Source organism: Abrus precatorius, unplaced genomic scaffold (genome assembly GCF_003935025.1).
Source record: "Abrus precatorius isolate BTA unplaced genomic scaffold, Abrus_2018 Scaffold5, whole genome shotgun sequence".
NCBI lineage: Eukaryota > Viridiplantae > Streptophyta > Magnoliopsida > Fabales > Fabaceae > Abrus > Abrus precatorius.
The window spans coordinates 4,647,648-4,666,551 of NW_020874395.1; the positions used below are offsets into that span (position 1 = coordinate 4,647,648).

Genomic DNA, 18,904 nt, shown 5'->3' on the forward strand with positions numbered 1-18,904 from the left:
ATTTAAAATAAATATAAGCAAAAAAGTCCTTGAACATATTTTACATATTTGCAAAAAAAGTATTCTTCTTCTTTCCTCATGTTTTACATATAAAGGTTGAGGCAGTAGTGGTGATGAACATTGCACATAGGGTCTTGTTTCATCATAGGGTGGAGGAGGTATCCGTGTAAAAGAATGAATAATTGTTCAAATGGTAGACTTAATAACCTCAATGTCTTTCCATTTAGGCTAGGGGTAAGGTTTGGCTCAGTCTCCATAAAGGCTTTGCCTGGGTTTACCTGTGGGTTAAGGAAAAATATTTAGTTTAAAGGCCGTACAGAAGAAGCAAACGAAAAAAAGGGAATGTGCCACTCCAACTCCGGTATGAGAATGAAGATCTCAACCAAAATACTGTCATTCCAAAAAGACTTCCAATCCTCTTCAGTCAAAGGTTCCACGTCCATGGTGATTAACTCCTTGTAGATGCATCAATGTGTCTTCAGCTTGTAAGTGCATACATCCTCCTCGCTAGGTAGGACTTATATATATAGAACAAAGAGCAAGAAAGATTTCAAAAAAACAAACACAAAAGGAATAATTGACAAAGCAATGAATATATCACAATATTAAGAATCATCAAGAAATTCTCATTCTAACAAGTAAGGCAATCCCTACGCAGAATTTACATAATACAATAGATATACATGTAAACTTTTAAAAGAATGCATGAATGTAATGTATGTCACTCATATTTTTACACTTTCTTTAATTTCATGATCATTCCAGTGACAATTAGAAGACCCCATTTCCTATTACAATAAGCACAAAGTTGTTGTTAGTCAATCTTTAACCCACACTATAAGCATTCTTTAGGAATGGGCTTGCCACGACCCTAGTAATGAGTATCCATGTTAGGACTTGGCTAAGGTGAGCTACTCCACACCATTGGATTATCTCCCCTCGTTACCGCTAAGGTTCTTTTGTGAACCTAAACATAAACATTCTATAGCTGTGTCATTCTGTTATCTTGACCTTTCCTTCCTCTCCATGTAAACAATGCATGGTGGATGCTTAAATTGATTCATCATTTTTATGCTAAGTCATATACATATTACTTTTACAATCACTCTAATAGTATAACAAAATTAATATATAAACTTTCACATCGAAGTTTCATGTGTGTAAGCATATAAGATAATCCATAATGGAGGTCTATTCCAAAACTTTCTTAATTCAGTTTTGTCACACTTTTATTTAGTCCATTTTAAAGACTTTAGGTTACTTTTTCTTATTAAGCTTATTATTAGGTGTTACTGAATTATCTAATTGAAGTGAGGAGGGGTCAAATCTGGTTTTTCTAGGGAGAGTTACTTGACTTATAATTACTTGGACATTCTCGGTTCTCTTTTTAAGGTTTATAGTTCTGTTGCAATTTACTAAATTGAATTGAAACGCATAGGTAGTGTCTCATCATTATTTATTTCTTTATTACATTTCCACATAGCACGAACAATTTTAAGGATTCATGTAAGCTCATTCATTTTTAGCAGTCTAACACAATGACATTATGGTTATCATGTATTAGGGAGAACAGTTCATAATTAAGATTTTATTAATCCTATAGAATGCAGAATTATAGAATAAATCTCGGCTACCAAGAAATTTTCTTTCAGCTAGCATAATAAATTCTAAATTATAGCAAGCACTGGGTGCAAATTTGAAAACATAGAAAACAATAATACTAATTTTTATTTTATTTTATCAATATAAAACTTTACATTATTAAATACTAAATTTTATTAAAATAACGAAATACACACACAGAAAAGTATCCCATCAAAGAAAAAAAAAATCAATCACTTTGATCAAGACTGAAGACAACAATAATAAGTATAATGGGATTCTAACCTTACAAAGTTATCTAATTTGATTCTGATCGAAGAATAAAAGGAAATCCTTTATATGCATCAATATTTGATAAATTAAGATGATTAAAAGAAATAAACACAATTATCTAATGACACAACATTATAGCACATTTGATCTCGATGTAGTAACATACCAATGGAAGCAAGTGAAGGATGACTTTTCTCCTTATATGAGTGTGTTTAGAAAGATAATTCAAATAAGCTTATTCTATTACCTGAAAAGCTTGTTTTATAAAAACATCGTTGTTAAGTAATGTAGCTAAAATATGTAGTTAAGTACTTTTTTCTTAACATTATTTTAGTTAGCATTTTTATAATGCTACCTTTCAGCTATGCTTTTTCATTTTTGTCTCTATTAACTTTTAATAATTTCTCCTTTTATCTCTTCAATTTTAAAAATATTTTACCTTTATTTCTTTTATGTACAATTTTTACAAACTGTTTTTCAATAAACCTTACTATATGTAACAAAAACATTAATTTTTTACAATAAAAAATTATCAAAAAAATAATAATATAAATTAATTGATGCCATCTCATTTATTTAATAAAATTATTTTAAAATAAGATAAATAAAAAAATTATAATAATTTAAAGACATAATTAAGTAATTATTTTTTAAAAATATTACTATTTTTACTTTTAGTTCCTATAAAAAAATTTTAATTCTAGATTTTATATTAAAAAATGTAATTTCAGTCCCTCAAAAGAGACTAAAATCATTTTTTTAATTTTCAAAATTAAAATTGAATAAATTTTTTATAAAAATTATATTAAAAACAATATATTTTTAAGGACTATTTATTTAATTAAATAATTTCAAATAGGGTTCAATAAATTTGTAAATGAGATTTGGAACAGCAATGGCTATCTCCATATTTCTTATAAACAAACATAAGAATCTTTTGATTCTACAATTGAACATATGCAATAAAATTTCATTTTTTTCCCAAGCATATAGAAGTTAATTAGCTGAACGTGTGTCTTTTTTGTTTTTTCGGTGCAAATGATCATACTTGTGTATGATTTGCTTTTTTGTTTCTGGATTATTCCATATATTCCGGGAAGAACAATGTAAAAAGGAATGGGGTGTTTAGGGATAATACTCATGAATTTTACGAACGTGAACTATCCACTCACTCTTGCATGCATGCCCTTTAATATCAATGAAGTTATTTTCATACTTAAATTTGTAATTCTTCTTCTGTATATTATTTTAACAAAATAAAAGGAGTTTTTATCTTTAATATAGGTATAAAGAGAATATAAAACCTCAAGGGTAGAAATAGCATTTTGTTATAATATATTGAGATCTCATGAAATAATTAGCTAGGGTAAGGGGATAAACTGGACAATGTAACAATGAATTTACCATTTATGTCGTCCGTTGTAACTTTTGGTAAATGGAAGTTTGTATCTTCCTTTAATATTGCTCCTCACTTATATAGGAGGAATACCATAATCACAATTAAAATACTCAAAAAACAAGAAGCTGTCATGAACTAGCATGGAAGGGCAATACAAGTGCTAGGATTTGTGTATCTTCACGTGTTAATAGCATCCAAAGCTAAGATGGTGCTGAGGTTCATTGGGTTCATGTAAGTTTTAGAACCAGACATGATCTCCTCGACAATAAGCCTATTGGCCTTTTCAGATGGATGGAATGCATCCCAAAATGCATACAAATCTCTATTGGGGCACAGGTTGGAGAGTGCTGTGCATAGCCCAAGACCATTGTAGGGTCCTTGCCCACAACAAGCTATTTTTGCCGAAACAAACCCTGAACAAAGCAACCACATAGATGAGTAAAAGAAAGCAATGGCTGCATGGCAACCTTGTGTGAAAGTTAGTACATAGTTTAGTGTCACATACCAAATGCTGATGGGTTACTGACAAAGTTGTTGTGCATTTGTCCTGTGTTTGCAGCAATAAAAATGTCCCTTCCAATTTTCCTATTGAGTTGTAATAACATTTGTTCAAGTTGAGGGTTAAACAATGCTGCAGCACGTTGCAAGTCAGCAGCACATTGTCCATTTCTTCCACGTTGGGCCAATTCTGAAGGAACACAACCCAAAGGCCCAGTGCCAGTCACAAGAACTCTACGAGCTCCAAGATCATATAACCTCTACAATGCATACATATATGAGAAAACTAAGTATCATAAGACATTAATAAACCCTTGTCCTTGTGTTTAATCAATAGGGTGTTACCTGCAAAAGCTTCTTGTACTCAGAGATGAGATATCTGACATATGCTGGCAGTGGATACTGGCGAGACCTTGCAGAATTTGGCACCAAGTAGTAGTTGTTTACAAAATCATTGCCACCTACAGTGATTAAGACTAGTGCTTGATTCACCAGACTCTTAGCTTGTGAAGCTCCAATTAGAGCACTCACTCTGTTCTGATACTCTTTAAAATACTCTAGCTGTCTATACATTCTGATTACATTTACCTGCAAATTATAAGTTCCACACAATCAATTTCAAGTGCAATCCTTATAATTAGCCTTAAATTTTAAAATTTACAAACTAAATGTTTTTATTTTTTCAAAATTTATCTTGGGTCATGTTTATGTATTCTGATGCACATACAAACTGAATTCCAGTGTCATTAAGGATTCCAATTCCAGCTGAAGCAAAATTGGCACCAACTAAGAGCTTCTGTCCTGTTAATTCTGGGTTTAAATATGGCAATGTAGACTCAGCACCAAGTCGTTGACCTGAACAACCCAACTGGTTAGACATGCATATACTTTGAAACTATGCATAGTTTATAATTACTTTATAATAATTAATAAATATTATTAACTTTTATAATAATTACTTTAAAAGTTATAACTAAAATAATGTTTAATTAATTAATGGTGTAAATTTTTTTATATTAACAGAATATTAAAATTAAACTCTATATTACAATAGTTAATGGCACATTAACAAAAAGGGTTCAAATGTGCATGATGAAAATGAAAGTTAAAAAAGATGAATGTTGAAGCTAAAAAGGTGGGGAACATAAAAAGTGAATGAGATATGTGAACTTAACTGATAAGATCAGGAATATTGTAGCCATTGGAGAAACGACCAGTTGGTCTATGAGATGGAGGGTAATCAATTCCATAAGGAGGGGCATCAGCACGTGCGGTGGTAGCCAAGTAATTGTTATTTCCACTATCAACAAGTGAATCTCCAAACACAAAGAATGCCCTTGGCCTAGCTTCTGCCCCAGACACAATGCCTCCAACTACTAATACAACTATACTGAGGACGGTCAAAGGAACAAAACTTGACATGGTTGCCATTGAAATGAACCTTTGAATGTGGGGTTGGTGTGTTAACTTATCTAGGCACTAGCTAGCTTTAAGATGTGAATATGGAAGATTAGCAAGGATTCAAGTCCTTATATAATGAACATTTTCCCACGATTTGAATGCTGGTCTTACTAGTTTGGGAGGTTACTTTAAGGTGCTCTATAATTGAAGGTTTTATGACCTTCTAATATTGGTGGCATTTGACTCTTAACATAAATGCCATGTGTTGAATTCAAGCAATTTGAAATATATAGCTTCTAATTGGTTAAATTTTTTCTTGTAACTTTTCATTATGCACCGACGTTTTATTATTTCCATGTAATGTACATTTAAACAATAGAATAACGTTGGTACCCCATTTTTAAGATATTAAAAGCAGAGAAAGAAAAGAAAGATAAAATAATAGAGAATAAAAAGTAAAAAAAATGATAAATAATATGATGTAAAAATAGTGAAAGAGTTAAAATACTATATAAGTGTATGTATATTATTGTTATAAATCGTATTGTGTTAGCAAGAATGACTATTATCTTATAGATGGTATAATTTAAAAGAACAAAATTGAGACCCTTTATTAAAATTAATAAAAAAATACTTGCACTTTTTAAAGATTTTAAGAGGTACGAAATTTTTTAATTAAAATTTTATGACAATTTAGTTCTTTTTAATATTTTTGAACGTTATATTGAAATCAAAATAGTCGGCAAACATAATGAGTAACTAACGAGGAAGAAAGAGTTCGAAAGTAGCTAGGTACATTATGAATTTGGAAAAAGGGTTTTATGTATAGTTTGAAAAAATAAACAGTTGTTGCTGAATATGAAAATATTGGATTATACAAACCAAAATTCGTAAAATTCACACGAATTCAGCACGTGATATGTCTTGGCCACTCCTGCAAAATTTATTTAAAAATTATAGTTATAAAATATAATTTTATATATTGTCAATATAATTATACATGTCAATTAATTTTTATGTATAAAAAATGAGTGTTTACATTTTCGACATAATTTTTTTCAAATTTTATGGTATATTAAGTATTTGATCATTTATTTATTTAAATATTGTTACTTAATTTGATGAACTTCAAATTATCTATTCATTAATATCAGAATTTATCTGTATCTATAAATTTTAAAATCATAAATTTAAATTTTGATATGTTAAAAAATTAATTATTGATTTCAAATTTTCCTTTTTCACAGATTACTTATCAGTTTTTTTTTATAAAAATTTTAAGATGTTTTTATATAACAAAACAAAATAATCATTCTTGACATTAAGGATGTCTCTTATTATACTTTATTCTTCCTCTTCCTTAAATATTCTTTCAGATATTTTTCAGTTTATAACTTTAAATGTTATCTAAATTTAAAATATATAAATATACAAAAAAGAAATATTAGTATGTATTTTTTTAATTTATAACCCCACCTAATTTTTGGATCCACCGTTACCTTTAAGACTCATATATATTAGTAATGCTCCAAAATTAATCATTCATAATCAACACAGCCGTTCATCATTCTTCAATTTCAAATTTGATCTGGAAGCCTCAAAAATAAAAATACCCAACCTTCCCATTAATGTCCTACTATCATCTCATAAAGTTTTTAATCCTTTTTTAGAGTATATATTCTTTTCTAAAACCTTCTTTTGTACAGTTATTTTTTTTTCTTGTGTATTTTTTTTAAATTAAAAAAATTATCAAATAAAAAAGGTAACTATATGAGGAGCTATTAGAGAAATATTAAAAAATTACTCTATTAAAATTTTTACTTTATTTTTTATTACACTATTTTAAATTGAGTTGTCTACGTTACCATTATTAAGAATATCATTAGAACTTTTTGCTTATTATAAATAAAAAAAAATTATTTATATAAGATAATTGACATTTGAAAGTATTAAATTAATTATTTTTAATTAATAGTGCCACTTTCCTAAAAATTGACATGTGACACACATATAGATGGCTCTCGTGAGATAAATGTGAACTTCATAATTTATTTTTTATTTATTTTAAAATTTATAGTGAATTTAAAATTGATTAAATTAAATTCTTTGTGTCTATGATGTAAAAAGTTTAACAAAAATTTAAAATTTTTACTTTAATTATTTAACTCAAAAATAAATTCAATGATATTCAAAGTAGTAAAAGTAAAATACGAGTAAACATTAACTATCACATTATAAGTTATTAAATGAAATTATTTTGAACATTAAGAAAAATATATACATTAGATATCATTTTAATACAAAAGTTTTGTAAGAACTCTAAGTTCTCTAATATTTTGCACACACACTCAAACAATTAAAAAGTAAAAAATACAGAGAAGGAGAAGGAGTAAAAAGACTTTTTATTTAATGTGAATAAACTGATCTTTATATACCAGTGAATGAATGGGTAGTTAGTTTACAATTGAACTTTAACTAACTAACAAGGATCTAAATTATTTACAACATTCTCCCATAATTCAGATTCCTATGAAGCTTTCATCATGACTTTACGTATTTTGCTCTTCTTCATAGGCTTGGTTAGTATATCTGCTAAGTTTACGTCCGACTTGCAGTAAGCCACTTAAATTTTCCCTTTGCTCACGTTGTCCTTGATGAAGTGATACTTGGTTTCTATATGTTTGCTGTTTCCGTGATCTATGGGATGTTTTGCAAAGTTTATTGCAGATTTGTTGTCAATCAATAGGGTTATAGAACTTCTTTCTTGAATTTTCATTTCTTTCAGCAGCTTCCTAAGCCATAGACCTTGGCATGCTCCCATTGATGTAGCTACATACTCAGCCTCACAGGTTGATAAGGCAATTTAATCTTCCTTTTTTAAGCACTAAGAGATTGGTGCATCACCATAAATGAAGATCTGCCCAATTGTACTCTTTCTATCGTCATTATCCTTTCTCTAGCCAGAATCTATAAAACCAATCAATTCTGCATCTTTTCTGTTTATGCCTTTAGGAAGTAAAACTCCATAGTCCAAGGTACCTTTAATGTACCTTAAGGATTCTCTTGGCAACCATCATATGAGGAGTCTTAAGAGCTTGCATGTACCTACTTATCAGACCAACACTGAAGGCTAAATCTAGCCTTGTATTACATAGGTATCTTAAGGAACCTACAATCTGTCTATATAGGATGAAATCAACAGCTTCACCTTCACTCTTCAGGCTCACAACCAGCCCTGTTTCAGCAGGTGTAGCAGCCATATTGCAATAAAACATTCTAAATTTTTTCAACAAATCTTTTGCATACTTGCTTTGATGCATAAGAATTCCATTTTATGTTTCCTTAAACTCAATACCAAGAAAGTAGGACAAGGGACCTAAATCTATCATCTCAAACTGTTTCATCAATAAGCTTTTGACTTTGGCAATTTCATGAGCCTTATAACCTGTAATCAGCATATTATCAACATAGAGACACAATATAATAAGCTCAGCTTCAGTTTTACCTTTAACATATGCACCATGTTATGAAATACACTTCGAGAATCCAAGCTCAATAAGCATACTGTCTATTTTCTTATTCCAAGCTCGAGGAGCTTGTCTTAGCCCATACAAAGCTTTTCTTGACTTTTAGACTTTCATTTCTTGATCAGCTACTTTAAAACCTGGTGGCTGCTCAATATATACCTCTTCTTCAAGGGGGCCATTTAAAAATGTAGACTTGACATCAAGTTGGTGCATTCTCCAACCCTTTAGACTAGCTATGACTACCACAAATATCACTGTCTCTATTCTTGCCACAGGTGCAAAAATCTCACCAAAGTCAACACTTTCCCTCTGCAGAAATCCCTTAGCCACCAGTCTAGCCTTGTACTTGATTATTTCACCACTTGGACTTTTCTTTATCTTGTAAACCCATTTCACTGCTATAGGCCTTTTCTTCTGTGGTAGAGATACCAAGTTCCAAGTCTGATTTTTCTTAATATACTTGAGCTCTTCTTTCATAATAGAAATCCAATTTGGAACTTTTAAGGCCTCATCTATATTTACTGGTTCAGTCTCATAATCATTTAGACTTCGTGTAGGTTGTTTGATCCTCTGAGATCTTCTTAGATTAATTTCAGTATTAGTAGTTGATCTATCATCTTCACTGGATTCATCAAACACTATATTGATTGACTTGGCTGCAGAGTCTTTTTCCCAATTCCACTTTTCAGATTCATCAAACACCATGTCTTTACTGACCATCACCTTCATCTTCCTAGGATCAAGTAATCTGTAACCACCAGTAGCATGATAACCTATCATGATCACTTGCTCACCTTTATCATCAAGTTTTTGCCTCAGCTAATCAGGAATATGTCTATGGCATAAGAATCCAAATATTCTGAGATGATTCATATCGGGTTTGGTTTCTGTCCAAGCTTCCTTAGGTGTTACGTCTTTCAATCTTTTAGAGGGGCATCTGTTCAAAAGATATACTGCTATAGCAGCAGCTTCACTCCACAAGTTATGTAACAATTCCCTGCACTTTAACATGCTCCTGATCATGTTCATTATAGTCCTATTTTTTCTCTTAGCAGCACCATTATGCTGCGGTGTGTAGGGTGATATATGTTCATGACAAATACTAACCTTATCACAAAACTCAATGAATTCTCTTGAGGTGTACTCTCCACCATCATCAGTCCTCAGAATTTTAATATGATTCCCACACTGCTTTCTACAAGAGCTTTAAACTTCTTAAAAACAACAAACACATCACTTTTCTTCTTAATCATATCAATCCATGTTTTTCTGGTTAAATCATCAATAAACATCACAAAATACTTGCTCCCTCCGAGAGATTTAGTTTGTAGAGTACCATATACATCTGAATAGATGATCTCAAGCTTCTACTTTGACTTAATAGGAACAAACTTTTTGAATGTGCTTCTGGTTTGCTTGCATTCCAAACATTCTTTGCATTTCTCCAAGGGCAGCCTCAGCTTTAGAACACCTTTAACCATTTCATGAATTTGAATTAGGTGTTTAAAATTCAGATGACCTAGCCTGTAATGCCATAGCTATTCTTCCTTGCTTGTGGCAGCACTGAAACACTGATGTTTAGGCACCTGAATACCTATTTTAAAGGTTATATTTCTGGACAAAGGAGATTTGAGCACAAGTCTCTTATGTGAATCATAAACTTTCAAAACTTTTTCTTTCATTATCAATTGGTAACTCTTTTCAAGTAATTGACCAAGACTTAAGAGATTACATTTCATACCAGGGACATAGAGGACATCTTCTATGTAGGATTCCTTGCCATCCTTTCTTTTGATTAAGACTTTGCCTAGTCCTTCTACGCCAAGTGTGCTATTGTTAGCAAATCTAACCTTGCTTTTCACTGACTCATCCAAGCTCAAGAGCCAGTCTTTATGACCAGTCATATGGGTTGAGTAGCCAATGTCTAGGTACCAGTGTTCATCACTATCAGCTCCTGCCTTTGTAGTGACCATCAACAGCACTAGTTCTGAATCATAATAAGCTTCTGCAGTCAATTGGGCCTCATCATCATGTTCTTTGTCCTTGTGCCAACACTCATGAGAGTAATGACCTCTTTTGCCACAAGTATAGCGTTCAATATTCTTCTTATCCTATTTCTTTTTACCACCTCTTTCTTGGGTTCCAATGAATCCTCCTCTTTTCTGGTTGTAGAAACTAGTTTTATGATCAGATTTTTTTTTAAGTATACTCCTTTGTATTGTTGTCTTTACTATCTCTTCCCTTGAAGTTCTTGTATTTTTCTCTCTCTCTTTTTCCTCTACTGCAATCACCAGTAGTATTTCTTGAGCTATGCTACACTTGAAGTGCTTGTTCAGATGGTTTATCAACTGATTTCTTGGCCAATCTTTGTTCATGAGCCTCAAGGGAACCTTGTAGCTCATTAACTGACAGATCTTCAATATTTTTTGATTCCACAATTGCGACCACAATGTGATCGAATTTGGGAATCAAGGTTCTCAAGATCTTTTCAATCACAGTGAGATCAGTAATGGTTTCTTCACAGCTCTTCATAGAATTCACCAAGACTTGCAATCTTGCAAAGTAATCACTGATATTCTTATTTTCCTCCATCTGCAACAACTCGAATTGCCTTTTTAATGTCTAAAGTCTTACTTTCTTGACCTTTTCAGCTCCAGCATATGCCTTATTCAAGATACTCCACTCTTCTTTAGATGAAGATGCACTTGCTATCTTCTCAAAATTTGAAGCATCCACAAATTGATGAATGATCACCAAGTTCTTCCTCAAATCTTTAAACATAGCTTTTTGAGCCTCAAATGCACTTTTTTTAGGTGTCTAAATCCTAGCTTCAACAATCTCCAACAGATCATGGAATCTAGGGAGTGCTTTCATTTGCACACTCCATCTGCTAAAGTTCTTTCCTGTGAGAACTGGCAGATTCGATGGGAATTGGCCATTTGATGCCATTTGTTAACAATCTTGTCCCTGAATGGAACCTTGCTCTCGATACTACTGTAAGAACTCTAAGTTCTCTAATATTTTGCACACACACACTCAAACAATTAAAAAAACAAAAAATACAAAGAAGGAGAAGGAGTAAAAAGACTTCTTATTTAATGTGAATAAACTGGTCCTTATATACCAGTAAATGAATGGGTAATTAGTTTACAACTGAACCTTAACTAACTAACAAGAATCTAAATTATTTACAACAAGTTTGACATTTATAATTCTTTAAAAAAATATATATTAAGACTTAATTTACATAATTATTAAATCAAAATATTTTAAGTCCTAGTGAGCATTTTATCTTCACACCAACGAGGTGGAAGATATGATTCTAGTCATCATTATTAAATCAGCCCTCTATTCCTTTTGATTCTTCTTGTGTCAAGTCCTCTTTATAAAGATCTCTAGTATCTGCAACGACTTTTGTGCTGGTTATTTGCTCGTAAGTAAATCTAATGAATCTTCCATATAACCATGATCGTGGAAAGTATAAACAAAATTTACAACATCTAATGTCTGAACTATCTCTCTATTATGTATAGGATGAGGTTGTGGTGGTTCCTACCACTAATAAAGTATTAAAAAGGAATATTGTACCTTATTTTCATTTCTAAGGTAAAAACATCTCTAGATCTATTTTCATTATTTATTACAAATTTATAGGTTGATTCTCTAGTATGAGATTTATAGTTCGTTGTTTTCATTTCCTTTTTTTTTCTCTTTCTTTATTTTATCATTTGGTTCCTAATTGCATGATTTCATCATTTTTTTAACACATGTTATTGCATTTTGATTTCAAATCATTGTTAGCTTCTTGCTCCATTCTTATGTATTCTAAGAATTGAACAGTAAACAAGCATGAATTCTTGCATTATTCATGACAATTTCTATTGCTTTCTTTCCTTTTTCCTCTAGAATTTACTTGTTATGCAAAACTTTTGTCTTTGAAGTCTTGAATGAAGACCATGTCACAATACTCTTAGCTACGGTCACCATCATATAATAATGTTAATATACCTTGTTACACAACTAAGAATATGTGGTTACAAAGGTATGTTGTCATGTTTTCTCTTGTAATTTGAAACACATCTATAAGGCCTAACTCCATCTTCCACTTTTTCACTGAGTGTATCATTGAGTTTAGGTATGCTTGGTCATTTATTTTTTCCTTATTTTTTTATTATTATTGTTGATCATTTTTATTAATTTTAAGCTTATTGATAGGAAATATTACAAAAAAAATATTATTTGAAAGATAACAAATATCTTAATATCGATGATATAACTATTAAAATTGTCAAAAATTTATTTTACCGTTGCTTTTAACCATAAAATATAAACCGCTAAAAATTTATATTAACGCTATATCAAGATCACAATTTTTAGTATTTTAAATTTTCAAGAAATACTATAAAGTGTAAGAGACCGATAATCCTACTAATTTCTATCTTTTTACTTTGAATGACTTGACGTGTAATGTATAACATTTGCTATTAAGAGTCTTGGACCACATGAGAATTTTTTTTTTAATAACATGAGTATATAGACTTACTCAACTTGGTTTATGGATACTACTATTATTCTTGAGTATTGAGATATTTATTATTTAATACATATTTTAAGTGACACGTGGTCACAACATGGAACTTAATTTTTCATGCATTAGATAGACAATAGTTTAAAAAAATACATGTCATACTCTTATTACTAATAATTACTCATAAAATTCTATTTTCTTCATTTACTCATAGTTGAAACCTTAAGAAAATCACAAAATTAGTAAGTACCACTTGAATAATATAGCTATACCATGTATTGGTGTAACCATGTAAATGGACTCCATCTTTTTCACCTACTCATAAGCCAATTACTAATAATATGAGATACAATATGTGGTTTATTGCTTCAACTAAAACTCTCTTAGGGGTAGGATACACTCAGTGTGCAACCATGAACTCACAGAGTTCACATTCATTACCTGCATGCATTAAAGAACTAATTTTCTGTTTATTTAATTCCATTCATGATAGAATCAGAAGATAAATGATAACATAAACCTGGTCATATAGATAAATCTCATAATTGTTAAAAGTAATAACAAATTATCCAAGAGTCTTGAAGACACAATCTACACAACTATCATCAAAGTGTCAACAAAAAAAGTACATTACACTTAAGTTACGAAAATAAAACATAAAGTATCTAATCCTCTACCATACAGCAAGTGGAGTCCTCTAGTAACGGATAATAAAAGAGATAACTAAACAACAATAAGGACTTCTTAGAAGAGTCCTCCTTTATGTCCTCAACATCTAAAGGATCCTCCTTAAATTTCAGCTCAATGTGGAGAAAAAGACAGGGAAATGCCACCCTTAAAATCTGTGACAATTAAAAGAAAATGTCCAACACCACAACACATTGTAACAAGGAAAAGAAGGAATGAGATATATTTTCAAGTAAATAATAATTAGAAAAGAAATCAAACAAATTATGTACAAGCATACATCACATTAAAACTACTGTAACTTTTACTATATAATAAAATACAAGTTTAATTACATGATTCATGATCCATGCAAATGACAACTCTTGATTTGGCAAAAATCTCATTTTCATGCTTATGCGACTTTAGATCCATAACAATCCTTTCAAAAGTTGTTGAGAATTTCACTAGGCAACTTGCATTTCGCATGTATGGTAAGGATTTGAACCTCTACCAACTAATCTAATTTGACCAACAAGATAAACCTCAAGAGAAGGTTAACGATAAAGGAGCATTGCGTAGAAACTTTTCACCAGAGTTTTTGGGGTTTAGGACACTCATTAGGCTATTGGTAAGTTATCCAACTCTATTAAATTTCCTAAACATTGAGGTCCTCCCTATCTTTCACCAACAATATTTATAAAATAATCTTGTGACTTCCTTCACAGGGGAGTGAGATTTCGCATACATTTGCTTTCTGAATAGTCATGCATAGTTTTTGAGGTTCATCCCTTTATTCACGCACACATGTGCTGGCTAAATTTAAAATTTTACATCATTTTTCATTCACTATTCAGAACCGTATATATAAAGAGAATTGGCAAGCATCTATACTCGTGCCTCAATGCACTTTATCTAAGTGCTCAAATCTCACTAGTTTCATCTTTTTCCTTGAGTTTCATCCATTACTCGGCTAGAGTTATACTACTCATTTATTCTTAAAAAGAAAGAGAACTACGTTTTCACAAAGGTTTACTTTTAGTCATTAGATTCAATTATTGAACTCAAAGTCGAAGCTGAAACCATGGTCAAACTTCTTAGAACGTATATACATATCAATTTTCTTTTAGCGTATCATCACACATTTCCTACCCTCAAAGGGCTCAAATTCACAAATAGTGCCCACTCAGCCTGCATATGCCTATATACATATTCTTAGTACTTTACATAATCAACACATGTGCCAAACCATATATTTTCAAAGAGTACAACATACAAGATAGCTTGTTCAAACACATTAGGCATACATACTCATCTTGGGCATTCCAATAAAGCATTCCATTTAATCGACTTTTGATTTTCAACAAACTTTTGAGTAAATAGTTTACTTCAAATAATTCACAAGTTTTCAGAAGACAATATTTACTCAAATATTAAGTGCAAATAAATCCTCAATCAAAATTGAGAGTCATCAAAATCAAACATACGCTTGTAGATACATTTTAAATCATAGAAAGTCTTAAGTAAAGGTTCAAAGATATTAACATATAATTCAAACACCATATGTCTTCTAATACAAGTGTTCTAGACCTCAAGGTCAAGGAACAAATCTCTTTGATTTATTTTCTTTCTTATATTTACTTGAAATATCCCATCCCCCTTACCTTGATGAGTGAGGTAGTCTACAGATTCTTTTTCTTAAACTTTCTGATGTTGAAATTTGAAATTTCTTGGTTCGTTGCATTCTTAGTACAAAGAGGAGTCCATCAGAATAATTTGGGTCAAAATGACCCTGAACTAATATTTTTTAAAAATTTCAAAACAGTAATATACTTATTCAGAAAATCAAAAAACTTTAAATTTATGCAATGTTTATAAAATTAAGTGTAATGTATTCAAACGAAGTCCAATTCACTATTTGCAAATTTTATTAAAAAGTTAAGATAACATATTATATATTACACTCATCTATTATATAACATAACATATTATATATTACATACTTAATTACAACATTAAGTTACCACAAAGTTCTTGCGATAAAATACAGGAAAAAAACTTTGAAACAAGAAAAGGAACCTTTTATCCTCAAATTCACCATCAATCAAAATTTCATTATTAAACCCTTGTAAGTTCACATTGACTTTCTTTATACTTTGAGATGAAATTTTATAATACCTTACAAATCTTGAGTATTTATTTCATTAGAGGAAGAAATCATGCACTTTAATGTTGAAGACATGTTTTCCTCCGTTAAATTTTTTTAACAATTCTTCACTGTTCAAATCATAAACTAAACCCAATCTTTCTAATTTATGCAGAATTTATTTAAAATTATAAATGTATTGTTGATCATACATAACACACATCATAACATCTCAATATATTTCCAACAATATATATGTAATTACATAACTGCGTTAAACGCTTACCTGATGAGAACGCACGATCCATAAGCAGTTCTTCTTCACAAGTGAGTGTGTACTACTCCTTTCTCTGATTGTTATTATCTCACACAAGTAACTGTCTAATGGGGCAACAGTTATGACCTAATCAGATGAGAGCAGGAACCTCTCACTAGGCACATAGAATGGCCTAACCCATCACGGGTCATTCTCATTAAGAGCCCAATCATAAATCTATACGATTAATAATAATTATGCATATTTATTTTATTTCATAATTAATAACAATATATCTATAATAATTTAATAATGCTAATCCACAAATTAATATAAATATTAATATTAATATTAAAAATCTAACATTTTCCCACTTGGATAGCATCATTAAATTACTAAGTTCACAAACTATGTTATCGTAACAAGTTATTAATTATCACTAAAGAAATAATAAGCTCTCAATAGTATACAATTATATCTGATAGAGATATAGACCACACACTACAAACAACTTATATTTCAATCATAATATAGATAAAGGAAACATAAATATCAATTCCTTAAAGGTCCAAGCATAAAAAAAACATAAAAGATATGCCAACAAAAGTGTCGCAATAATGTCAATGAGCAGATAAAAAATTAAGTTCCCACTAATTCAAAACATCAAAAGACTTGACTAAACCCATATGAGCTACATGATTTTGTAAAGCTCCAACAATCAAGCCTTTGGTTAGTGGATCTGCCAACATGCTCTCTGTGGCAATGTACTCAATTCGAGTCTAAAACTCAAGTACTTTCTCTCTAACAAACAAGTATTTTATATCAAAGTGTTTTGAACGAGTAGAACTCTTATTATTCTGAGATAAAAGTACAGCAGCAGTGTTGTCGCAATAAATCACAAGTGGCCTAGATATACACTCAACAATGCGGAAGCTAGAAATCAAATTCTTTAGCCACACAGCCTGACGGGTAGCCTCATAGCAAGCGACATACTCTGCTTCCATAGTAGAAGTAGCTGTAACTGTCTGTTTGACACTCTTCCAAGATACAGCTCCTCCTGCCATCATAAAAATAAAGTCTGAAGTAGACTTACGGTCATCAGGGCAACCTGCAAAATCAGAATCAAAGTATCCAATGACCTGAAGTTGATCAGACTTTGCATAGGCCAACGTATAATCTTTGGTTCCCTGCAAATATCTCAAGACCTTCTTCACGGCTTTCCAATGATCCAAACTTGGGTTGCTCAAGTATCTACCCAAAGCATTAACAACATAAGCAATATCAGAACAAGTGCAGACTTGAGCATACATCAAACTCCCAACAGCGGAAGCATATGGAACTTTCTCTATTTCAAACAACTCTCTATCATCATGAGGACACTGAGAATTAGAGAGTTTCTCACCCCTTTGAACAAGCGCGGTACATGGGGAGCAAGAGTACATATTAAACCTCTTGAGGATCTTATCAATGTATCCTTTTTGAGACAATCCAAGAGTACCACGAAACCTATCAGGACATATCTGGATGCTTAGAACAACAGAAGCATCACCAAGGTCTTTCATATCAAAATGGCTACTCAACATATTCTTTGTCTCATTCAAAATATTAATGCAGCTGCTAGTAAGAAGGATATCATTAACATATAAGACAAGGATGATAAAATTGCTCCCACTTATCTTCAAGTAAATGCACTGATCTGTAACATTTTCCTTGAAGCCAAAAGAAGTGACCACGTGGTCAAACTTCAAATACCACTGTCTAGAAGCTTGTCTCAAACCATAAATGGATTTCTTCAACTTGCAAACTAAGTGCTCTTTGCCATTTTCAACAAAGCCATCAGGTTGAACCATATAGACATCTTTAGCTAGATCACCATTCAGAAAAGCTGTCTTGACATCCATCTGGTGCAATTCTAGATCAAAATGAGCCACCATAGCCATAACAACTCGAAACGAATCTTTAGTGGAGACTGGCGAGAAAATTTCCTTAAAGTCGATGCCTTCTCTCTGACTGTATCCCTTTGCCACCAACCTAGCTTTGTATCTTTCAACTTCACCAGTTGGTTTGCGTTTAGTTTTGAAAACCCATTTGCAACCAACTGGTTTGCAACCATAAGGTAAAGAAACAAGCTCCCAAACATTATTGTGAGCCATAGAAGATAACTCATCATGCATGGCATTTACCCATTTAGAAGCATGAGAACTAGAGATAGCTTGCTCAAAATTGATAGGGTCATCATCACCACAGACATCAAAGTCATGCTCCTGAAGATACACAATATAATCATCTGGAATGGATGACCTGCGTGCTCTTTGAGACCTTCTCAATAGAGACGTTGCAACAGTAATATGTGCAGGTACAATTTCATCATCTAAAGGAATATGTTCAACAGCAGCATCATGATCTTGATGAGTTGTAATAGGTGTTATTACGTTCTCATCAACTATAGGGGCATGGTCATTATCAACTGCAAAAGGAGTCACATCAACTACTGGAATAGAAATGTGTGATGTAGGGGTTTCAACTCTATCTTCTTCAAAGATAACTGGTTGTGACGCAATGCTCCCACTTCCCAAGTCATCCTCAAAGAATATTGCACGATCAGACT

General features: G+C 31.5%; 1 protein-coding gene across 1 annotated transcript; it reads right to left on the bottom strand.

The window, feature by feature from the left end:
- Window positions 1-3,448: 3,448 nt before the first annotated feature.
- LOC113867388 (GDSL esterase/lipase At5g33370-like) lies at window positions 3,449-5,256 on the bottom strand. The gene is made up of 5 exons (XM_027502683.1): window positions 4,948-5,256; window positions 4,500-4,627; window positions 4,118-4,360; window positions 3,780-4,032; window positions 3,449-3,687 (listed from the first exon to the last, which is right to left on the bottom strand). Exons 1-5 carry the CDS (start codon window positions 5,201-5,203, stop codon window positions 3,452-3,454), a joined length of 1,116 nt encoding a protein of 371 aa, XP_027358484.1. The 5' UTR covers window positions 5,204-5,256; the 3' UTR covers window positions 3,449-3,451.
- Between the last annotated feature and the right edge of the window lie 13,648 nt (window positions 5,257-18,904).

Bases quoted from the DNA above. Each gene is read 5' to 3' on its own strand.
- LOC113867388 (XM_027502683.1), bottom strand. From the start codon at position 5,203: ATGGCAACCATGTCAAGTTTTGTTCCTTTGACCGTCCTCAGTATAGTT. The intron at 4,628-4,947 runs GTTAAGTTCACA...TGGGTTGTTCAG, and splicing joins CAATATTCCTGATCTTATCA to GTCAACGACTTGGTGCTGAG. The intron at 3,688-3,779 runs GTATGTGACACT...TGCTTTGTTCAG, and splicing joins CAGTAACCCATCAGCATTTG to GGTTTGTTTCGGCAAAAATA.